Source organism: Drosophila hydei, unplaced genomic scaffold, assembly GCF_003285905.1.
Source record: "Drosophila hydei strain 15085-1641.00,03,60 unplaced genomic scaffold, DhydRS2 tig00000149-arrow-pilon, whole genome shotgun sequence".
In the NCBI taxonomy this organism is placed as follows: Eukaryota; Metazoa; Arthropoda; class Insecta; order Diptera; family Drosophilidae; genus Drosophila; species Drosophila hydei.
Window position 1 is genome coordinate 5,637,012 of NW_022045678.1, and position 25,267 is coordinate 5,662,278.

Sequence of the window (25,267 nt, forward strand, 5' to 3'; positions counted from 1 at the left end):
GTCCTGGGTTGATCATGCATAACTTACCCTGCCCATTTCCTTCAGCTTGGTCAACATTACAACTATGGTGGAGTTATGCTCCCAGAGCATTCGCCAAAAGTCCTCGGCCGTATCCTGTACAGGTCCCTGAGCTGCAATATAGGCCGAACGATAGCGATAGCCATCGATGAAACTAGCATTGACATAGTCGCTGCCTTCAATTCCATGGATGGGCGTCAAATACACGCGACTCGATTCGTAGGGCAGAATGTGAACCAGACGATTCTTATGCTTATTGCAGGCCAAATTAGCGGTTACAAATTTGGAAGAGTCCATCTTGACATTTGAGAGTTTTTTGAATTCCACCTCCATGCCTGAAATGCTCTCGCCTGGCTCGGTGGTGAGCAGCTTCTGCAAATGGGTATGTAAATTGCGTGCAGCTACCTCTGTCAATCCACAGATTATGGCCTCGAGGATGGCGTCGTGGATGAATATATACTGATCTTCCGTTTGCACCATATAGTTGCGCTGCGCGCGCAGGCAGGTCACATGGCCATAGATGTCGATGATCTTTTCGTGCTTCATTCGCTCCAGCATCGAGTCAATTACAATGTAGCAGCCAGTGCGACCCACACCCGCTGAGCAGTGTACTACAACCGGCCCGGACTCAGGTGGGGTCAGGGCGCGACAGCGACGCAGGAACTGCAGGAATGGAGCTGGATGATCGGGTACACCGTGATCCGGCCAAGCCGTAAACTGTAGCTGCTTGATCTCGCGCCGATCGTTAAAGCCCTGACGGCACAGTTGGAAAGTGCGTATGCTGTAGGTGGCCAGCTCTTGGGTTTCGGTGATGGTGACAAAGATCTGGCCGTAGGTCTCGGTGCCTCGGGAGGGCCAGTACTGATCGCACTTGATGCGTGTGCGTTCCTCCAGCCGGGTCATCATCACAATCGTTGCCGTCTTCAGCTCCCAACACATGCGCCAGAAATCTGCGAACGTCTCCTGCAACGGGCCCTGAGTGGCTACATAGGCATTATGCTTGCGATAGCCATCACAGTAGTTGGCATTGATGTAATCCGAGCCAAGGACGCCTTCCTGGGCGGGCAGTTGGACCCGTGAATGATCATAAGCGGTGACATTGGCATAGCGATTCTTGGACTTATTATGCTCATAGTTCGAATTGTCCCAAGTGAATTGCTGGCCAGGCTCGATGCTCTCGTACTCCTGGGAGAATTTTTGATTGTCATTGGACTTTAGTCTCTCGATGTGATTGGCAAACTCCGAGATGGGTATGGGCGGATGTGAGATCATGCCAGGCGTCTGGAAGTTTAAGCGACGCATATCAACTGGATCGCTGGGCGTTGGACCAGCTCCCAAATCAGCGGCCATCAAAGGTCGTGTAACAGCTGCCTGATCTGGAGTTTTGCAGGGCTGCCGGCGACGTCTAACCACATAGAGCACAATCAGCGTGGTGGAGACAACAAAGGCAGTTATCAAAGGCAGCACGACCCACAGTATTTCCGGCTCGTCCTTGTTGCGGTTAACAGAAACCTCCGGCTCTGAGGGCCAATTGGGGTCAGGGCGATGGGGACGTTCGCCGGGCGGAGCTTCGCGCATATCAAGCGATAGGAACTCGGAGAATGGACTGGATGTGTAGAGATGCTTCTGCGGGGTATCTACAACGGCGCGCACAAATATACGATAGCGTTTCTCCCTTTCCAGCTTGCGATTGGTGAAATTATGATAGTCATCGCCTGAGCCAAGGTGAAAAGTGAAGGGTATGGACCGCTGTGGAAACTTGGCAGCTATATATGGTGCATTAGGACGCTCTGGCTTATTGCGACCGGGCAGCAGGTCGTCGGTAAGGAACTGATCGGGATTTTTATGCAGATTTGACTTATCCTCGGGTACCACTACTAGATAGTAATGTGAAATAGGGCCATACTCCTCGGATGCCTGTGGCAGTATGACTAATATCTCCTCGCCATTGACCACGCCATAGAAATCGGGCTTGACCATGGGCTGTGGTGCAGCCATTTGGGTGGTCACCGTTATCTTCGTCGGCGGTCTGTATGAATAATCCGAGGGTATGGCACTCACATTTACATTGTAAGTGGTAAATGGACTTAGTTCGTTAATCGTGTGAGTCTTTACGAAATGCTTTAGGATTATCTCCCGCTTTTGCACGCTTTGTGTTTGGGAGAAACCCTGCGAGTCCACAAACACCTTCATCGCGTCGAAGCTGATCTTGTAGTTGACTGGATTAAGGCGTATGGGTGGTGACCAGGAGAGCGTCATGGAGTGCGTGCTGACATCGTGAGCACGCAGATTGAGCGGCACATCCTCCGGCTTGATGCGCACCGTCACCTTCTCACTAAGACGTCCAAGTCCGTTCTTAAACCTGGCTGCAATTGCCACGGCATACTGGGCAAACTTTTCCAAATTAACCAGATCGGCCGATTCAGTTAGACCCACTGTCTTCGTTTGCCAGTCATCGAGATCCTCGACGGCTGTCATGGTGTAGAAGATCTTATAGCCCAGCAGCTTGCCACGACTTGGCACTGGCTCCCACCAGATTTCTGCTGTCTGCTCGGAGGTGGCCACCGCCTGCACGGACATGGGAGCTCGTCCCATATCCCGCTCCGTTTCTATAATTAGCTTTTCGCTAAATGGACCCGCACCTTGTTTGGTGTACGCACGCACGCGAAAAATGTACTCAGTGTTCTCCTCTAGGTTGGTGAAGACCGCCTTGCGCAGTGTCATATTTCTCTCTGAGCCCAGTCCATGATCAATTTTCTTATGGAACTGCACATCGTAGCGTGTGATGAGCCCATTGCGATGATCACGCGTTGGTGGGTCCCATGTGACGCAAAGAACATCTGGTGTTTGGAAGCGTTTGGTTATATTGGACGGAGGTCCGCCGGGTATGCCCTCAGGAGTTTGGAAAATCTTGACAGTTTCCTGACCAATGCCGATGTGATTGCTGCCTGCTACACGAAACTCGTATTCCACGCCACGTTCGAGATCGTTGAAACGTTTTTTCGTCATCTGCGGTCCGGACAGCATCTCCTCCTTCAATGTCTGATCCTTGACGCCCCAGCGCAGTCGATAGCCACGCAGTTCCCCATATGTTTGCGTCGGACGCTCCCATTCCAGTTCGATAGAAACAATTGGTTCGCGTTCCATGATCTTAAGACTTACTGTCGGTCGCACGGGCACACCACCGGGAGTTTTGACAATCACCGCCGCGCTGCGATCACCGTCACCTTTGCGCGTCAAAGCAGCGACTTGAATAGAGTATTTAGTGTCGGGTTGTAGACCGGTCACACTGTATTCCAGCGTGTCAACCACGTCGAACTTGAAGGGTTCGTTGAGGAAGCCCTTTCCCTAAGTGGGAGTAGTTGATGAGATTTTAGTTGTGACATTCCTTTCCAAAGTTTTTTCCTGTGGAACTCACCTCGTCTCTCATTTCCTGCACGTGAATGTGATAACCGCGTATGATGCCATTGCGATCTTTTTCTAGAGGCGGTTTCCAGCTTACATGTATGGACGTTGAGTTTAGGGGCGTGGCTTTGACATCTTGCGGATCTCCGGGCACTAAAGACGACGGCGAAGAAGCAATAGATTAGCTTAGGGTAAGCACAAGTTACGCATTTGCATTAAGCCATTTGAATACTTAAGCTTACTTAGGAGCTAACTTAGGTTATTATTTAGACATTGTTGGAGCTCAGGTTTCTTAAGAGTAAGTTGCTTAAGCTTAATACATAGATGAAACTAGAGACAGTAAACACTAAGTGCTAAAGTTGCCTTAGACCCTAGGAGCAATATACAAAAACCAGAACGAACTTAGCTCCAAGTCAACCAAGTCACCACATCACAGTTAGAAAAACGAAATATATAATGTTGTAAATTGTAAAATTTGTATAAAGCACCAAAGAAAGTGCTGCTTAGGTGCTATATGTATGGTATAGTTAGAGTTATAGTTTAGGTAGGTAGATATATAAATAAATAAATAAATATAGGTTGCTCAGTAGTAGAAGGTGCACAAAAAGTGAATAAGAAGTGCATTTGATACCTTGCTAATGTATATGTAGTATATATAATACTTATAGAGTAGCTTCAAAAAATTTACACAAAAATTTGACAATCGAAACAAGATCGAAGCAGAGCATCGGACCATTTTAAGTTAGGTTTCAGCTCTTGTTCAACTCTTTCGACTGGGCAAAAACAAACATGTAGGCATTCAAAAAATGTTTTTTTACTGTTCGTGTGCAAAACATATAGTGGAAATAAAAAAATATATATTTTTATTTATATATATGTTAGATCAGTAGATATTTTTGGGGGCTCTTGGTGGAAAAAGACAAGAGCCCTATTCCAAAATCCTCGCAGACATTTTGGCTTTTAAAAATTTTTTGTTTTGAAATAGAAAAAACATGTCAAAAAACAAAAAGAGATTTGATTCTTTAGTGATAGGTCAACAATATTTGGGGACCAGTACAAAAAAGAATATTAAAAATATTTAATTTTAGATATATAAATATAGTTTGTATAGGGCATTCTTAAACATTATAGTCAAACCATTTAAAAAATACTCACTCTTTTTCTCTAAATAGATTTAAAATGTGTTTTTTATATTTTTGTATTTATTTTTTAATATTTAACCACCATCCATTAAAGGGTTGCGTTCAAAAATCAAATTTCGCAATATATGTTTTTTTGTTTTGTTTTCACACATCAAAAAAGTTTTCAAAAATTTTTGTTTTACAGTTTTCCATTTCGAGTTTGCATTCAAAAAAAGGTGCACGAAACAGAGCAAGTAGAGTGCAAGGTGCGAGTGGCCAAGCAAAGATATATTTGGTATTTTTAGTGTGTTTTATATATGAAAAAAGATATAAGATATAGTAGCTCTTTAGTTTACAGTATACAGAAAGTATTTAGTGCATATTACAAAGGGGATTAATGGGGCTTAAAGTCAAAAGAAGAAAATAAAGAGTTGTTGTGGTTGAAACAAAGGGAAAAAGTGGGAATGATTAAATATTTGATATATGTATGAATATTTGATACAAAATGTACATATTTGTTGGCACACCCGCTTTGATACTCTATTTAATTGATATTTCTTATGATGTGGTATTTTGTAGAGCTTAAAACAAGCCTAAGACTTAAGGTTAAGCTACGTGTATTATTGGATTACGCTATTCAAATAAATTATTTAATTTCTTATATGTATATATAGTTTCTAGTTTCCATATAGAAGTTGTTCACTTCATTAAAAATTTGTTGAGCAACTGCATAATAGAAATTATTCAAATGCGACTCGCGCTACAAATGTTAAATTATGCTTCATTAGTGCCCTCCTATACAGTGGGCCAAGAGTTATAAAGGACTGTGGGCTGAGGGCTGAGAGCTATGTCAACTGTAGCACTTTGCATCAGCTTTGTCTCTCTTCTGTCATTTCGCATGCATTCACACATTCACACACACACACACACCCACTCGCGCACACACTAGATGAGTATATAAAATAATTAAAATGCTAGGAGGTCTCCTCTATATAAGTATATATTTTTTCTTTTTGTGCGCTGTTGAATAGAAAGAATACAGGTACGTGCGAGTCCCAAGCTAAGCTACAAAATTTTTGAGCTGCTATTTTTTACAGCTCTTACTTATGTTTATACCCCGCAAACTCTGTTTGAGTTGGGACATGTTCGATGACAAGTTTATAGACAGTAAATGAATTTTAAAATTATTTAATAATTTTAAATATCTGAAAACAATAATTGATATCGGCCTTCGTGTAAAAATATTTGTATTTTATAAAAATATTTCAGATATTTAAAATAAAAAAGATAAGTTTTTATGTAAAGCAATTAACTTTTAAAGTGTAAATATATTAAGTAACTTTTAGATATGTATTATATACCGAAGTAACAATTTCTTCACTTTTCTTTTTTTTGCTATAATCAAATTTTTTAGGCTTATTTTTTCACAAATTTGAGTCAACTCGAGTACGCACAGAACTGACACCGCATGGAGTAGGGTATAAAAGTAAGAGAAGAACATAGCAAGTGCCCAGCTTTGGGACAGGTGCTATTTGCATTTCGCATTGAAAGCGAAGCGCAACGAAGCTAACAAGCAAAATATATATGCGAAAAACAAAAATTAAGAAAATAAAACATATATACATATGCATATATATATATACTTATATATACGCATATACAAATATAGCATAGATGGTATTAAAAATACTGTAGCATACTTATGCGCTGACCCTTCAACTGTGTTCTGCAGCAGCCGCAGGGATATCAATGGAAGTCGCAGACATTCACACACACACACCCACACACACACACACTTTTGATTGTGCTAAATTGAGTACAATTAAAATGATATACATATATTTATATATATTTTAGACAGCACAGACGGAGAATAGAGAGCTGTGCAGAAGAATAATGTGCTGACTAGACACATTGAAGTGCTTGAGGTGCATTGCTCATAAAATATAATATAATAAACATTCATTATACGTCCAACTCTAGATAGGAAAAAGGTAGCCAGGTTAGTTACAGTATATCTGTTTAAGTATGTCCTTTGACCTCACATTCTCTTTGTGCTAGGTGCATTTACTGTTGCAATTCTTTTTTCGAGTGCTTTTACAAACATATTGCAGTGTGCTTAATGCTTAACTTAGTTGCGATTACTTGGCTAGGTGATTAACATTAACTAAAATTACAATTCATTAATTTGTGCTTAGCCAAAAACAAATTAAGTTAAGTGAGTGCCAACACCTTGCCTCATCATCTCATCATTGTTTTCTTCTTCTACTTTGTGTTGAAATAACTTAACAGGTACTTTGTAAATCAAGATGGTTACTTTAACAAGCAGTTTAACTTATCAGCTAACAAGCAGAGTTCATGAGTGCGGAAAATAAAGCGAGTTGGGAAGGACTTGCAACAATGTAAAATAACGTTGATAATTGTAATTAGAAGGCATCTAGGTTTTTAGGCATTTGGATAGTGAAGTAAAAATATAAACTAATATATATATTCAACTTAAACATTCCTAAATTGTATGCACAAAAATTGCATGTAACGTTATGGAATGGATTGTATAATAAATAAATAAAAAGTAATAGAAAGCTTAGCAATTGAGCAATTAGACTATCCTGTTTGAGTTTATGATAAATTGTTATAAATGTAAGTTAAGCCTGATAGTCTTCGCTCCTGCTATTGGGTTTTCTTATTAACCTCAACTTTTATCAGTAAATAATTAAATAGCAACAATAAATAAAGGAAATTGATCCAATCTGATCAATAGTATTTTTTACTAATCCTTTTTTAGTTTTTTGTTCAAATTTATATTTATGGTCCTTCTATTTTTTTTTGTAACGCTGACAAAATTCTGTTCTCTTTTTACAAAACGGAAATCTCTGTGTAGACTTTATATAAATTTCAGCTGTACAAATTTTATAAGTTGTTAGTTCAACTATCAAGTTTTTAATTAGAAGAAAAAATAAACACTAACTTTGAATAAGATAAAATCGAAAGCCATTTAAAACAAAAAACGACAGTTTTACATTGTTGCGTTAACAAATGGGCAGATTAACTGTCCAGTAAAAATAGATAGAAAGAGAGGGAATCGAAGGCGAAATTTGACAGAGTGAGCGAAACGGAGAGCGGGGGCAAACAGATGCAAATGTGTTAACTGGGCAAACATGCAGGTGATGGCAAATAAAACTTAATCAAATGTGTCAACAGAATACAAATTAAATACAAAAATCAAATAATTTTTATGCGAAAATCAATTTAAGGATTTTCGCCATGTATTCGCGCATTTGCATAGCAATAAATAGCAACAAAAAAGCCATATATGTAAAGGGGCGTGGGAGCCAAAGTGCAAAATGTTTGCCCACAAATAAAAAGGAAAAGGCAAATATCAAAAAACAAAAACCAAACTCGGGAGCAAAGCCCAAAAAAATAATACAACGAGCCGCTGCCAAATGTTATTAAATATGTATACATACATGTAAATATATATATATAAATATGTGTGTGACTGGGTACAATTAAAAACAACAAAAAAGAAGCACGTGTTTGTGTGAATATAAATAAATGCAGCGAAACGTTTTGCATTATTTGCCTTAGGTAAACCACAATAAAAGAGCTTGTGCATAGAGGGGCGGGGAGGGAAGCGTATTGCAGGGTATCGGGCGGGAGTTTGAGGCTTTCATTATGGACGTATGTGGCATTTGTGTACAACTAGGCCCTATTTAGTCGTATTTTTTGGGGGTTGGTACTTGCTTACATTTATAATTGCATAAATTTAATTATGTAAATAAATCAATTTAATATTTTATGTGGCTCTTTTGGTGGTTCGTTCGCAAAAAAAAAACAAACAACAAACAAACTAACTAAATTTACGAAAATCATAAATTTGTATTTGTTTAGATTATATTTATATTTGTTTAAGATAAGTGTTTGTTTATAAGTATTTGGTATCTGGTGCGCTTACAAAAACACAGAGCTCTTATTATCTTTTGTGCTATACAAATTACCACAAAAAGTTGATGCATTATATCATAAAAAAATTATCGTGTATATATTTAAAATATTTATCCAATTCGTTTTTTTTTTGCAAATTCAGATTTGAGATTCAAATAAATAACAAAAATTTATTCTTGCATATAGTACACAATATAGGAGTTGTGCTAAAAAAGAGTTTCGTTTGCAGTTTTTATTTTTATAGAGATACAAGTGCAAAAAAGTTGTCAAAAATTGCGCCAAAAAATATGCAATTTTATAGTACCAATAAAAATTTGAAACTTTCAATTTTTTTTTTCAATTTATAAGCAAAAATAATTGAAAAAGAAAAATAATTTTAAATGGGCTTCAAATCACAGAAAACAGGGAATTGGGAATTGATTAATGATAAAAAACTAAACGAAACACATTTAATAAAAAATGATCAAACTACTTAGTATTTTCTTTTTTAAATTAAAAAAAATTATTGAGAGTGGAGAATCTTGACAATCTTTATGGAAAAGTATACAAATTATTTAGTACAAATTTGTTACATATTTTTTGAAAATATTCATTAGAAGTTGATTTTGAATCTTAAGGATCTTAGAAATCTTTTTTAGAAAAACAAACTTATTTTGAAAGACACAATTCTTCAGATATATTTCAAGTTATTCATTAGGACTTTAAGTCTTGGGAATTTTTTAGAAGCTATACAAAATAAACACATATTTTGAAATCGTAGAAGTCTTTGTTGATATAATTGGGAAGAACTTATGAAGTAGTTCAAAAATATATCAAAATATATGCGAAACTTTCATAAGGAATTGTCCCGATAAATACATTTAAAAATCAATTAAACTAAACTTAGACCTTAAAAACTGAATTGAAAACAACTATGAAAATCAATACATACTCTAGAAAGAAAAGGGGGATTAAAGTACAGCTGCATTCAAAAATAGATGAATATTTGCAGCTTTTATTTAACACAATTATGTTATACAACATATGATATGTGTATGTGGCATATGCTATTTACTGTCAGTTGAATATCTAATACGACTTTGGGTAAATACACACACGCACACACACACATACATAAAAATATGGTTTTATATTTTTATTTTCTGATCAAAAAGAAAATCAAAAACAAAACGCTCCATTGCGTTTCCGGCAGCTCCTGTATTTGGGATGCTCGTTATCAAAATTCAAAAATCGTATAAAAAGTTGGTTTGATTAATTATTTAGGTTTGGTAACGTTTTAAACATAAATTAAAAATATTATAAATTAAATGTAAAATATGGTGATGAAAAATAAGTTTAAATGAGAAAACGATAAATGTGAACAAAGAGAGAGAGTTAGAGAGACTTACGCATAGGTAAGATTGTCATTGGCATACATACCATCCTCTTGGGTGCGCGTTATGATTGGATGGGAGCGCGGACCATCGCCAACCGAGGTGCCGGCTAGCACCCAGATCTTGTATTCGGTCCAGCGCTTGAGCTCGTCGAGCACAATCTGGGTCATATTCAGGGTCAGAGTGGACGCCTCGTCGTCCGCCCGGCCCACCTCGACGAACAGCACCTTATAGTATATGATCCGGCCATTGGAGCGCTCCGCGGGCGGAGGCAGCCAGCTAAGCGCGATCGTTGTCGAGCTGTTCGCAATCGCCGTGATATTGCGTGGCGGAGCACCTGGTACTAATTACACAATATAGATGGGAACGTGTGGTTGTTGTTTTTTTGTGCATTGAAAATTTGGTTGCGTTATAGCCAGAGAGAGATATTTTTCATAGCGTTCAGCGATTAGCGTTAAAACCAAACGAAAATTGTTTTCAAACCAAAAACATGTAACGAAAAAAAGCACCAAAATAATGTTTGAATAAATGACATAATGGATAATAGGCATAAGTATATATAAGTTGGCATATAAGTTAGGTGTTATATCAAAAATCATAAATTCGAAACTCAAATACAAGACATAAAAATTAATTTTGATCGATCCAATGGTTTATGCAAATAATGTAGCGTTTCTTTTCTGTTTTTTTTTTTTTTTTTTATTAGAGAAGACTTGCTTCTCGCTTAAATTAAATTGTGCATATTTTTTGGTAACGATTTTGAGCTGAAAAACTAGCTACACACCGAAAGAAATTGATAGTACATAATAGATAAATATATAACATAAATAGCATTTGAAGTTGCAAAAGCATGCAGTAAACGAGCGAGCTCTACAAATATTTAATATAATCTAAATAACTTGATGCAGATATTTAAATGTACAGGTCACACACACACTCATATACACACGCACACACGCATACATACACTATGAACATTAAATTTGCATAAACCATGTGGCAGTGGGTTTTTAATTTGTTTTTATTTCTTACATAAAACATGAAACTAATAGCCAGAACATGAAAGTAGAAACTAACATTCATTCGAATATATGCATATAAATATATATTCAACATACACTTTATGCCATCTTAAGTGAGCAAAATTGTTTAAGCTCGTATAGAAATAATAATATTATGCTTAATTGAAACGCAATAACTACAAATTGACATATAGCAAAAACCCAAATTGCAAAACCATTTCAAATAACATTCATGCCAAACTGCAAGGAATAAGTCAATGTGGACCACTGAGTAATCCGCATGCCAAACTCATATCTCATTTGGTTGGTTCTTTCTCATTCAGTCAGTCTCTCTCTCTCTCTCTCTTTCTGGCTCTCTCCCTATATATTGGGCAGCCGCAAAACAATTGTTAAGCCAGAGAGCCACTGTAACCACTTAAACTTTAATTATGCGCCAAATCAAAGCTAAGAGTATGCAAAACGTGCAAATATGAAAACCAAAAGTGATGCAATACAAATATAGAATAAACACAGACACACACACATATACATATATATATATATGTATAAATAAATAATATATTATATATTATATTGTGCATAGAGATAAATTTAGTGATACTTAAGCTATAACAGATTGTTTGCCTTCAGCATTTGTCTTGGCGCGTGTCTCTATTAAAACGTATTTCAAAATCAATTACAAACTACAAATGCAAGAGGAAGGGAGGCAGAGAGAGAGAGAGAGTAAGAGAATGAGTTAGAGTGAAAGAGAGTGCAAATTAGAAAGAGAGCGTTGCATTTAGAAACAGCAGAACTTTTGGTTTGTGGCTTTTAGTGCAGTTGCATTCAAATTTGAGCATGCAAAGGCTGCAGATACTTTTAACCATAATTTCCATAATTCAACACTTGAAATGAAATGCAATACACATACATATGCACTACATAAATTTACTTACATATACTTTGTATTTTATATATATATTTAAGGTGTAAATATCATTTGCAATCAAAATAATTTTAGAATTGAATTTTTTGAGTGGTTTTTTGTACTGGTTTTTTCTGTACTGAAGTTTGTGATGTGGTGTTCTTTACAGTGTTGGCTAACGTGTGAGGTTTTTGTTTTTGATCTTACGTTTCATCAATAGAGAGTAAATAGAAAATAGTTTAGGTCTGCATAGATAAATGAAATTATGAAATTATGAAATTATTTATAATAACAGAGAAGCAATTTGTGTTTAATAGACAACAAATTATAGAAATTATAGAAAGAAGAAAATAAATATCGACTGCGTAATGCTTCGAAAAGATTGTATTAGAATAAAAATAAAAATAGGAACAAGTGAATAGTTTCTTGAATGAAAATCTTGCATCTGTCGCAATGTCTCTCCTTGATCTATTGATGAAGCATAAGTAATTATTATAAGCCCTGACTTTGCCAACTCAATAGTAGAATAGACATGGGCTTATATATATATATGTGTTTGTATACCTAACTAACCTGTTGTATGTATGTTATATGTATTAACTAAACTAGGATAGCTTGGAGTAAATGTAGTTAGGAGTAGTCTAGTGTATATATATGTATATGTATAAAGTATAAGGTATGTATATAAACTGAACTATAAGCATATGTAAATATGATATAAACTTGCAGTCAACTAGAAACAATCACATATCATACAAAACATATTATGAGTAGTTATCTTATTAAGATAAAAAGTGCAAGTCATGTCACACCTCATACACACACACAAACACACGTATCCATACACTTCTATTTTACCTGCGTCCTTGAGAATGCCATATCACACAATGGAAATCATCATACACACACTCACACACACTCTTTATCAATAAACAGTTATTTAAACTGAATAGTAAACTACATTTATAGGCGTTGAATATGACATATAAGTAGTTATATGTATATATATATATATATATATATATTATAGATTTATAGTTATATGGAACGAAATTTATGTATAGAATTTTATAATTTGTTTTGCATTTGTACTTAAGCTAGAGAAACTCATACTACAACTTAGTAGAGTTTCGCTTCTGTTTCTTTAGCGGATATCCGTTTATCTAACTTAGGATCAAAGAGTCTCAGTCACTTACCATATTGCTTGGTGCGAACGGGAATGGGAGGGGTCGTTGCGCCTTCGCCGCGCTGTGAACGTGCTGCCAGCCAAATATAGTAGAGGGTATCGGGATACAAACCATCAAGCGTGTAAGACTCAGAGTTCGAGATGCGCCTGCAAAGAGCACTCGATTATACATATCTGATAGCTTTATAAATATATTTATGCGTGTAACTCACTTGTGATGATCCTGATTGGCATATGTGTCATTCCAGTAGAGCTCGTAGTGCACAATGTTCTCGCTGGAATGAGTTGGCTTGGACCACTGCAATGTGACTGCGGTCTCGCCGATATCAGTTGCCCGGAAATTGCTCGGTTGTGATGGCACACCTGTACAGAGATACATACAGATACATATAGACATGGCAATTTGTATGTGTGTTTCGCATTCACGTAGGCACATATTTGGTTTTCGGTTTTCGGTTACGGTTTTGGTTCGCTTCGTAATAATGAAACGGAAATTACGGAAATTAAATAAAATACACAAACAAATCAATGCGGCATTTATTTATATATGTATATGCGAGAAATATGCGCCCATTCAGATATTATGATTCAGATACACTCGAGAGACATGCAAACCAGTTGGCCAGCCACATGAATACATAGCGCCGTTCAAGCCTACAAAATTGATTGAATTATTTGCTACAACCAAACCAAATATTGAAATGCAAACGTGTTTGGCTATTGCCAAAAACGAAGACCTGTCCCCGTTTTTAGCATATTTACATGGACCTAATAAAACAATATATTTTTGTGTGTCTCTCGACAATGTGACCCTGTAAATATGAGATTGATGCGTAAGCTGTGTGAGTGTTCATTCAATCTACCATTAACTCAATAACGATTCCACCTGGATGAAGATGGGTTGACTCTAGAGTTTTGCAGGAATTCCCAACTCAAATGAAAACTATTTGGAATTATACAAACTGATTCTAAAAATCAAATTTGGTGTGAAAATCAACTGTGCGCCATATTATCGATTAAATGCCAAGTAATCTGATATAACTATGTTATAAGAAACTTCAAGTTTTCAATTTATCTTAGTTTCCAATATGTGATATATGAATGAACGTACTTTGCTTCAATTTTCTGCTCCCTCACTAGGAGCCGTACAAAGGACTTACGGTCAGAGAGGTTGCCCCAAAACGAAGTTAAGCGCATTAGGCAACACAACTACAAATGCAACAAATTCAAAGTCACACTATACACTGTCACGCCCCCAAGCTTACGAAGGAGTTTTGCCATCGCCCTCTGCCTGCCTGGCGAAGACCTCGGAAGCCACAAAGTTGCATATCAAAGTATGGCAAATGCAATTGGTTCAGCAGTCAAATTTAATGAATATTTGCTGCACACCAGGATGCGAGACACACACACGCCCACACACACACACGCACAAGTAATTGTTATAAATGGATTTGATCCGGAATAAACTTGGAATTGTGTTAAAAGAAAGCACTTTCTACTCTTTCAGAGTTCTCAGATTGTGTAAGTTATTTATGGTTAAAGCAGCATCTTATTCAAAATAATCCAGACTCAATGACAAAGGCTGATAACAGTTTAAAAATAACAAATACCTTTGTTTTATTATATTTTATTTACTGCCTGACCCACTGGGGTATTAGCTTAATTAATTTTGCAGCTATTCATAACACACAAATGTGACCAATGATATAGAGTAAATGCAGTTCAACGGGCTTTGTATATATATATCTCTTAAATTAACTTGAACTGAAATGCATTCCATATTTATAACACATAATACCCGCTAACGTCCAAATCAAGGGACTCAATACAATTAGTTAAACAGGCTGAAGTCAATACGTAGTTATCGAAATTATTAATCATCTGCCCTAAGCTGGATATTTTGAATTCTAATTAAATAATTGTTGTAATCTGTGCGGGTTGATTTAAGCAGTCCATTTAATTGAATACGGTCATCCATATTGGTGCATGTAGGTTGTAGACTGTAGGCATTTGGCACTCACCTTGCTGTGTCTTCACCTGGACGGGCGTGGACATAGGACCGGCTCCCATTGAGGTGTATGCCTGCACACGAACTGTGTAGATGGCATGAGGCGTCAATTCCGAGACGGTTGTCAATTCGCTATTGTCAATCATTTGAGAGTTCCACGAGGCTTCCGGCTGATTCGAATTGGTCGTGTAGTACACCTTGTAGCCCTATATAGAGTGTTGTTAAGGAAGAGAGGGAGATACAAAGAAGAATATCAACATAAATATCCTAAGATTATACTTAAGTTACCCGATCACAGAGTACGCAAAGAAGAATTGATGAAATGCGTTCACAGAGACATAAAACTTAATTAGATGTATTATTAATGAGAAGCATTTGTATTCTGCATAAGCTCTCAGAACGCTTAAACATCTTCTTTGCGAAGCTCAATTAAAAGTCGCATGTCTTAAAATCTTTTGCCTAACCATAAATTGCTGGCTCGAATGAAATATGGCTTGTGGTCTCAGATTTGCGTACTTTATAATTTTGGCCTTGTGGCGAGCAGTGTTGCAGCTGCAGCACGACGTGCCACGATGCACAACAACGGCAGAAGCAATGGAGACCGACCACAACAATTGCGGCCTAGCACTTGACTCGATCAAAGTGCAGCCCGCCAGACAGGCAAGGAGGTAGCAGCAAGGATCTGGCTTGGGGCATGCAAGCTACAAGCTACAAGGCAACTGCTGGCTAACTGGCTAACTATGTGGCTTTGATTTCATTCGCACATTTGCATTTAACCGCTTGTCCTGCTCCCCTTGCACCGTCTCCTCTTCCTTATGCGTTTTAATGCCAAACATGGCTAACGTCATTTCATGCCGTTTCCTGCCGCCCCAGTATCTGGCCTTTCGACGTGACAAAGTGGCGACCCTTGGCTTGGTCTGCCATGCAGCTTTAGCTGGAACCTGTGTTCCTGCGTTCTCTTGTTTAATATGCGTACTCAATGCCAGGTACTTACGGTCACTTGTCCATTGGGCGTCTCTGGGGGCTCCCAAGTAATAACCATCGTTGAGGAGCTCAACGGCCGCACTTGCACATTACGTGGCGCACTTTCCATTTCTGAAAAGAGACAAAGATAGAGAGAAAGCAGAGAGTATGAGAGCGAGTGTGATAAAAGGGATTATTATCAATGTTAACACATTTAAAAACAAAAGCGAGAGAGTTCATCAGAGAATGGCGATGAGATAGAACAAGAGACAGATAAAGAACCTCAAGGAATATAACTACCAAGACAGTCTCCTGAATACTTAACTATTTTTTATCAAAGTTAAGCGATACTGCACGGAATTCTGCGCAAGTTAACTAAAGTAATTTAGTTTCAAACTGTTTTTAATCAGTTAGAAATGCGCTTTAAATACAACTAGACAAATGCCAGAATCGGAGCCGACAGACAGCCAACCGATTGATGCGTTTCTGTTAAATGAAATTTTTGGCATTTGAAACCGGATTTGAAATCAAATGCAGAGCCAGGTCGAAAATAGACCGCAACATGACAGCGGCAGCAGCCGCTGCTGCATAAAAAGAGAAGAGAACAAGGGACAGCGACAGAGAAAGAGAGAGAGAAAGGGAAAACTAGGTTTATTGAACGCTCCACACAAATGTTTTACAATGCAAACAATCATCCATCACAATCGCCGGGAATGAACTTTTGCTAAATGCATGTCCGCCTGCAGGACTCGTCATTGTAAACATATTTTTGCACAGCTCGGGCGCATTATAGTGCGAATTTTGCATTTATAATGTGCAGCGCAATGCTGCAAAAACACGCGCAACGGCAACAGCAACACACACACACACACACACACACACACACAAATTAACTGATTTTCTATGTGAGAAATACAATACCCAACATTCGCTAGTATCAGTTAAAATGCCAACAATCGTCTATAGCCATATTATATGCCAGACAGTTGCTCTAGGCTTTTGGTAACGATACCCTAGAAATGCACACGGCATGATTGGGTATTGTCTGGAATATTAGAAAAGGTATAAATATTCATGTTGCTCTGTTATAGTTTTACCTTTTCATTTATCACTATCATTCAATGGAAAAAGGCATAAAATTAACTCGATTGAATAGTTCTTAAGCCTTGCAGGAAAACAGCTTATATAAAGGATTCATTTTGCATCTTAATACTTAAATAACTTGATAAGATCCTCACATCGTGTGGCAAACGATTTTTATTGACCAGCGCTGTCAAACTTCCACAAGGAATTCCAAATAGTCCTGGTAATTTCGAAATATTTAAAAGCACATTTTTTTCGATCTTATCTTATCTGACTGAAGTTTAGCAAATGTAAATATTTTCTACACGAAGGCTTTTGTTTTCCGAACCCAAAAAGTTGAAGACTTTTTTGGGCTCGACTGCAATTATCTCACATTCAATATAATATAAGCATTAAATAGTTGATTTTGTGCTTTTATAGAAATAAGCCGTGTAAATAGAAAAAATCAAAAATTAATACAACAAATCAGTTAGTTTACCAAATTTTACACTATAAAATTCATGATCAATATCAGTTGGCTATTAATTGTGACTTGTTAACATCAAAGGCCACATAAATATCGGGCGAGCAAATTTGAAGATCAGCTTCATAACAATTTTGTTGCATACCTAATGGGGCACCCGGTTGCTGCGCTTAATTAATTTGGTTGAAATACAAGTCGAACAGAAGTTAGCAACGGCGTGAAAACTCTTGCTTAATACATACACGAGAGTATTATGTTACACACACACAATTAACAGTAACGCGTAACAGTTGCAAAGAATGTTAAAGAGCAAATGTAATGTAAGCTATATTTCAGGCACTTTACGTATGATTTAGACAAGATATAATTGTTGGACTTGTAGAAGTCTGAAGAAAGAGAAGAATTCGCTTTTATTTAACTTTGAACCATGATAGAAAATATACATATTTTTAGACCATTTCAAATGGAGCGCAGAGACTTTGCCAAGACAGTCTCAATTGAATGGGGCTGTGCATCAAATCAGTGCTGCTAAAAGCAGACCAAATAGGCTTTCAATAGTATTGTCATATTTCATTAGTAGGTTTAGTGTACTAAAAGGATATTTTTATTAGCTGAAACATAATGCGTTAATTACGCTTTTTGATTTTTAGAATCGATTTTAGTTAAGGCTACTTGAACTGTTTCAACTGTTTATTGGGTATATTAGAGCCAAACCGCATTCGTACATGTGGGAAATGTATTTGCGAGGCGTGAAATTGGTGAACTGAAATAGCAGCAGAAGTTGTGGTTGGTATTGGAGATAGGTAGAGGGAACAGTAGCTAGCTACAGGTTCTACTAATTAGTGGGCAGCGGCAGTGGAAGTGGAGCTCGCCTCAATTGCTGTTGCATGTTCCTTAGTGTGCGTGTGTATATTATTGTCTCTGAGTGTGTGTGTGTGTTATATGTGTTGCAACGTTTCCTTTTCTTGTGCTCCTCAATTGGTTAATGGCCAATCAATAAATTCCAATTCTCACAATTTTACTGCAATATCTTGTACATGGGGTGCCACTGCAGCGTTTTACCCACAATTTATATCTCAGCCATCTCATCTGTTACACAAGTGTGTGTGCTGTGTGTATCGGTGTGTGTGTGTGCTGTAGATAGAACGAGCTGCCATTGCCATTTGCCGGGTCTAGGCTAAGATTTGCATGCACAGCACATGGGGCACTCAAAAATTGCAATAGCTTCGCCTCCACTACCTTCTGGCTGCCTGGCCTCCTAGTTGCCTTGGCTATCCTGGCAGCTCCTTTTGCTCGTTGTGTGTGGGAGCGTCACGTAAGCTGCATTTAAGAGCATATACATTACATACGGATACGCTCCATTAATATGTATCCCTTGCATGCCTGCTCACGCCTACTGCTCTATGCTTACAGCCCATAACACTAAATTCTTAGCAGCCACCTACACATATACATATACATATCCATACACACACACCCACACAGTCACCCATGCAAAGACATCGGAAACAGGCCCCATGACCTATTACATGACGAAAGGAGCTGTTAAAGAGTTGCCAACACACTTTTGTGTGCATGTGTGTGTGAGCATTAAACTTAAACGTATTAGACCATATTAGTTGTATACATTATAGCCAAATTGCAATACAAGGCAGCCACTTCAAAAGCTTGAATGCAGACAATCGATCAAAAGATTAGGGAGTGAGAGAGAGAGTGAGAGGACAAGTCCTTAAGCAGCTACTGCATATATATTTATAATTGATGCAAATTGAGACAGCAACAGCTTTTAGCTTTCAGCTTTCCGGCTAGCGTGAAAAGCGTCAAGTTTCTGTTACACTGAAGCCTCAGCTGAGAATTAATGAAAAGCATAAATTACTGATTTAAATCCATATAATATTAACCGAAATAGATGACAATTCGCCCAAGCGGAAGTGGATAATGATTTGGGGAAACTTGAAATGCCAAAGGCAAAACTGCATAATTTTACGTTACATGGGAGCAGATGAGACGACGTTTACCATTTATTGATCTGTGATGAAATGAATGCAGCAGCCAAAACAATGTTTAGATGTTAAGTGCACGACAATGTTATTAACAAAGCACAGCCAGTGAAAATGTGTGAGTTAACAAATTAACAGGTCAGCTGCAGGCATTTATATAATTCATTCACACTCAGGATGCGCACAGAGTTGATTCATTTGTATCCAGATGAAAAGACTGAAGAGCATGAGTCATTGAATGCGGCGCTAACAAAGGATTATTATTTACAGAGGTTCTATAGTTGTTAGGAGACAACAATAGACAGCAGTCGGTAAAACATTTTGTTTTGATCGCGCATCATCAAACAGAAAAGAATGTGGTTAATATGTGAGTTTAAGTGACGCAGCTGCAAGCCAGGGATTATGGAGCTAAGCAAAAGCATTTAACCGCAGAGTGTTCATTGGCATGCGTATCTCGAGTGTACAGTGTGCATGGATTAATTGAGTAATTAATTGGAGTAATTAACAAGTATACGTTGTATATGCTAGAAATAACACATATAACACCTGAGCTTCAATGTTCACAGCGTAATGCAGCTACGACTCAGGTATGTACCATCTGATGGCTTAAGCTGTCTGGTGTTTATGGCACTCGATTGTTGCACTTGCAAGCCGTAAATTCGACCCTTTCAGCTGCTACCTAAACTTCAATGACTCGTGTCAATATCCAATGCGTGCGACCTGCTGTTGAATCTCCAAAAAATTGTACTAGTTTTTCGGCATTTTCTATTCCTTTTCTGTGGTCTGGCTGTAAACGGTGCCATCGAAATAATATTTCGAAACGATATTGGGCAAGCGATAAGCATAATTGCGGCAATAAAAGTTTTCAACTTTTATACGACAAGCTACAACAAAAATCTCTAAAAAATATGGCAGACAGGCTAGAAGAAGCGCAGGAGCAGAGACGTGGACGGCGCGCAGCGAGCGGAACGCAGTCGTAAGCAGCGCTTGCTTACGCGCAATTGCCGTAGCTAAAGCGCGCCATACACACCCAGCCACATGCATAGATACGAGCGCACACACATACATATGCAAGCCACTTGCAAGCAGAGAAACGACATTGATGCGCATTCATATGTACGCATAACAATGCAAAGTTTATGCGTTGCCAACCACATTCAGAATGATGGGAAGGAAGGGGTGGGGAAGCGGGTGCTAGGCGACGTGAGCCAGCTGCCTCTTAGCACATGCACACACATACGCATACATCAGCCGGCACAGTGTGCGTGTGCGTGTGTGTGTGCGCGATAGCATTTGTGTGTGCTTGAGCTGTTGCGTATGCAACGGTTTTTCTTTTTTAAACATTGCAGTTACCTTTGATTTCAAGCGAAAGGAAGAGGCGAGTGATAGAAGCAGAGACTCAGTTGAAGTAGGTGCGTGCAGTTGAAGCAAGGGGCTCAGTGTTATAGAAGGCTAATGTCATATGAATGCCGCTCAAGAATTGTTATTGAAATTGTTTTTGCCGTAAAATTTTGTTGGCATGGAAGAGGAAGCAGATGCTAAGGATACTTACTTGTGCCACCAAATGAGAAATCGCCTGAATTGCGGAGAGCGAAAAGAGTAGAAAATATAAAAGAGAAAAGACATAATGGGAAACGGGTGAGTACTGCAGTTTACATAAAAATTCACGCAAAAAAACCCAAAAGCTATAAACTCAAAAAAAAAAAAAAATTAAGTAAAATCCAATTGTTGAGAATTGTTGAAAAATCCTGGCAGCGTTTGATCAAAATGTATAAAATAAACAGAAGGAGATATAGAAAAACAGTTAGTAAATTTATCTTTTGTTATGTCAGGGGAGGGAATACTCACTTGTCTCACCCGTGGTGCAAGTCGCTGGTGCCGAGGGCGGGCCACGCCCAATGTTGTTAACAGCTATCACATAGAATTCGTATTCCGTATAGGGACTCAGAGCTCGGACCACATAGTACATGGTTATAATGCCGCTGATCTCACTAAAGGCCTGATTCGCATTCTTCGGCTTATACTGAATGACATAATACTGCAGGTCTTCGGGTCCCTTGTAAGACCACTCCAGGCGCACTGAAGTTGCGGTTACTTCGGAGATTTGCACATCCGTAGGCGCCGTTGGCAGTGCTAAGCATAGACAGAGAGAAAGATAAAGACAGTTAGTATGAAGAGATGTGTTGAGCCGTGTTTTATAAATCGTCCAGTATGAAGGATTTAATTCAAATTCCCGATTTGTTTTACGACTTTAAAAATAAAAATTCTCAAAAATTCTGAACATCTTAAAAAGTTGAAAAACGTTTCATATGTTGAATCGTAAGCTGTCTTACAGTATATTTTAGAGTTTTGTAGTTTTCAACTGCCACTTACATTGCACTTTAACCACGGATACCGCATCGATCTGGCCCAGCGAGGAAGCAGCTATGCAGGTGAAGTTGGCGCTCTCTTGTATATTATTTAACTGTAAAACATTCCGACCTATGGGTATGTCATTCTCCGGTGTCAGATCTTGTGCACCTGCATATATGATAATAGAAAGAGAGAGATTAGCACAGTTAGCCACGTTATTTTCTTTTGCACTAAATATTACCCTTCATCCACTTGACGTGCGGCATGGGTGAACCGACAGCTACGCATGATAGATTTAGATTGGAGCCCAGCATCACTTCGCTTATGTGCTCTGGTGGGCGGGAGAAAGTGGGCGGGACGCGTCGTACCTTCACATACAAATTGTTGGCCTTTGAGTGCTCCGTACCAATTATGTTCTCTGCCACGCATTCGTATTTGCCCTGATCCTCTTCGGTGCTGTTATTGATTTGCAATACACCTGAAAGAGAGTAAAGAAAAAAAGGAAAATATGAAAATGGGTTAGATTACGTTACAGCTTATGACCCTATAAGAGAAGGCAGATCTCACGCGGACTATATTGCCATAAACTACTTAAGCACAAAAGGATTTTTTGCCAACCCCTTCTTAGAGGTAAGTTTGGTTATACACTACCTAACTCGCACTACATTCCCAGCTACCTGATTGCGTATAAAACATGCAGCTTTACTAGGCACTAGCTCAGTTACTTATTGCCCACTTAAGAAGAACTACTTGAAAATGCTTCGATTACTGCCACTCTTATTGCTCTGCAGCTGTTGGGGAATCGTTCTGACCACCAGTTACGTGACAGTTGATAGTGCTATGCAACCTGCTCTTGCAGAACAATTTGAGATGCTGGATCTGCTGGACTTGGGGGACAGACCCAGGCGTATGGTCCAACCAACCGAGCTTCATAATTCGGCTTCAAAGTTTTTGCTGGAAGTGTACAATGAAATTAACGAGGAACAGGAGCCGCAGGAGGTGCTGCAGCAGCGACACAAACGTTCGCTGACCGATGACATATTGCTCACTCAAGAAGACCGTCAGGAGATGGCCAGCTGCAACAGCATACTGACCTTCTCCAGCCGTGCCCAGCAAGATGAACCGGATCAGCTGGATATGCACATTACATTTAATACGAACGATGTGCCAGTTGATCTAATGCTGATGCAAGCCACACTGCGCATCTATAAGCAACCCAGCGAACAGGAGCGACGCGGAAATCTGACAATTTCTGTTTACAGAAGGATTCACAGCCATCAGCAAGACACAGACACTACTCCTGTCTACCATGTTCTTAACTCTGTGAACACTACGGCTCATTACAAAGGCTGGCTGGAGTTTAATCTGACTCCCACGCTGCGCACCTGGCTGCTCAACAGGAATCCACAGCGACACGAACTGCGCATCTCATTGGGGGAGGAAGCACAGCTGAGTGCTTTGCACGCGGGCTTGGTGGCTCCACAGGATATCCACTCAAATCTGCAGCCCTTCATTGTGGGCTATTTTAATGGACCTGAGTTGTTGGTGAAGGTGCAAAAGCTGCGCTTCAAGCGGGATCTGCAGAAGCGTAAAGCCTCTCAACCACGGCCACCTCCGCCGTCCGATCTCTACAAGCCGCCGCAGTCTTGCGAGCGCCTAAACTTCACAGTGGATTTCAAGGAGCTGCAAATGCACAATTGGGTCATTGCACCCAAGAAGTTCGAAGCGTACTTCTGCGGCGGTGGCTGCAATTTTCCACTGGGCACCAAAATGAATGCCACGAATCATGCCATTGTCCAGACTCTGATGCACCTGAAGCAGCCCCACCTGCCGAAGCCTTGCTGTGTGCCCACTGTACTAGGCGCCATAACCATCTTACGATACATCAACGAAGATATTATAGACTTGACCAAGTATCAAAAGACGGTGGCCAAGGAGTGCGGATGTCATTAAGAGGTTTCAAATTGATTTAAGTTATTTTGAGCGCAGCTACAGAATAAATTGTAATTAAGTCAGTAAGTTTAAGTTACAATTTTTGTACATTATATCATTTAAGAAATGAGAATAAAAATAATGTAAGATATTTAAATTTGATGTTTAACGTGGATCAAAACAGTTCTGTGGTGGCATAAAGGAATGGAACTGATTGGAAACAAAGCAAATGTTGAAAGCTAAAGACATGATGAAACAAGGTTAGTATTTGAAATTTTAAATGCTTTTCCTCTCAATTCATTCTTCTAAGACGTTTTCAAAACATCTAGATATATGTTTTCTTAAATTTTAGTGGGTTCAAATGCTGTTCTGTACATGCTTAAGCTTATAAAACTTTAAGTTGCTGCCTTTTATAGCTTACGAATGTCGACACTGATTAAAAATATATATATATATTTATGTTCCATAGATTTTTCCAAAATTATTCCCATTTCAATGCTATGGCGGCATAGCAAAATACTAAGGCATTAGATGAAAAATAATAGTAAATTTATATAGCCAACTTATGAAAAGAGAAAAGGCTGGCATAAAAAACTTTTAAGGTGAGCATATTTCAAAACACTTTCCTAGCCGAAAATTTAGCCTATAAAACATAAAACAGCAACAATTGCTGAAAATAAGCAAAGTTGAATTTTTGCAGGCGATAAAATTGATGAATGTTTTCAGAGTACACATCCTATTAAATCCGCCTGAACTCATCATTAAGTACAATTTCTATATGTAACATTATATAAGCAAATTTTGAAGGTAGGCAAAAGCTTTAATGATTTATTGCCACAAAGGAAGGCATATGTAAGTACTGCTTAGATCTTAGATTTATCATATAAATTTGAAAGTCAAAGTGTGGGCCTTCATTTCGCTTCCTTTAATGGTCGAACCCACATGATACTCATTGTAGCCATAAAATGGCCAGAATTTACCTTTTTACGAGAGTGAAGGACGCAGGAGTAGGGCGGAGCAGGCAGCAACACATGAAAATTAACACAATTTTTTATATGTATATGATTTTAAAGGCCGCATAAAAGTTATGACAGTGCAATCTGCCATGAGGTCTATTAAATATCGAGCGCACTTTTCCGGCATATTAAGCTAATGTGAATGACACATATAAAGCGCCATAAACTCAGAGCGGGCAGACCCTCGCATTATATTTATATGACCAATAAACAAGATGAAATATGCACGCCAAACAAGCTAATTCCGACACACATTGAATAAAACTCCCGCTCAACAGTTTCTAATGAATATATAGAAGGTAAATGCTCAGCTTTTGAATTGAAAATATCAATTTTAATACAATGTTCTGCTTGCTGCTTTATAATGAAGCAATTTTGAAACGATTTTATTGATTATATTCATCTAATTTGGTGTTTCAATTTGCGTGTTGGCTACGTCCACCAATTAATCTTCTGTCTTAATTTCGGATATTTTT

General features: G+C 38.4%; 2 protein-coding genes across 6 annotated transcripts in view; one reads left to right on the plus strand and one right to left on the minus strand.

Moving 5' to 3' along the window:
- Positions 1-25,267, minus strand: part of LOC111594348 (tyrosine-protein phosphatase Lar) — a 143,840-nt gene that overhangs the window by 1,427 nt on the left and 117,146 nt on the right. For 2 of the 5 annotated variants that reach the window (XM_023307604.2, XM_023307605.2), the window contains 11 exons: positions 22,085-22,321; positions 21,865-22,011; positions 21,349-21,624; positions 21,044-21,067; positions 15,977-16,077; positions 14,996-15,188; positions 13,187-13,337; positions 12,985-13,121; positions 9,909-10,205; positions 3,437-3,576; positions 28-3,366 (listed from right to left, as the gene is read on the minus strand). In XM_023307604.2, the coding sequence (XP_023163372.2) occupies positions 28-3,366; positions 3,437-3,576; positions 9,909-10,205; positions 12,985-13,121; positions 13,187-13,337; positions 14,996-15,188; positions 15,977-16,077; positions 21,044-21,067; positions 21,349-21,624; positions 21,865-22,011; positions 22,085-22,321 (5,042 nt within the window). Of the gene's footprint in view, positions 1-27; positions 3,367-3,436; positions 3,577-9,908; positions 10,206-12,984; positions 13,122-13,186; positions 13,338-14,995; positions 15,189-15,976; positions 16,078-21,043; positions 21,068-21,339; positions 21,625-21,864; positions 22,012-22,084; positions 22,322-25,267 lie in introns of all 5 variants that reach the window. The other 3 variants (XM_023307607.2, XM_023307606.2, XM_023307608.2) reach the window with 3 other exon arrangements.
- Positions 22,684-23,796, plus strand: LOC111594354 (protein screw). The gene has a single exon (XM_023307614.2). It carries the CDS (start codon positions 22,684-22,686, stop codon positions 23,794-23,796), a length of 1,113 nt encoding a protein of 370 aa, XP_023163382.2.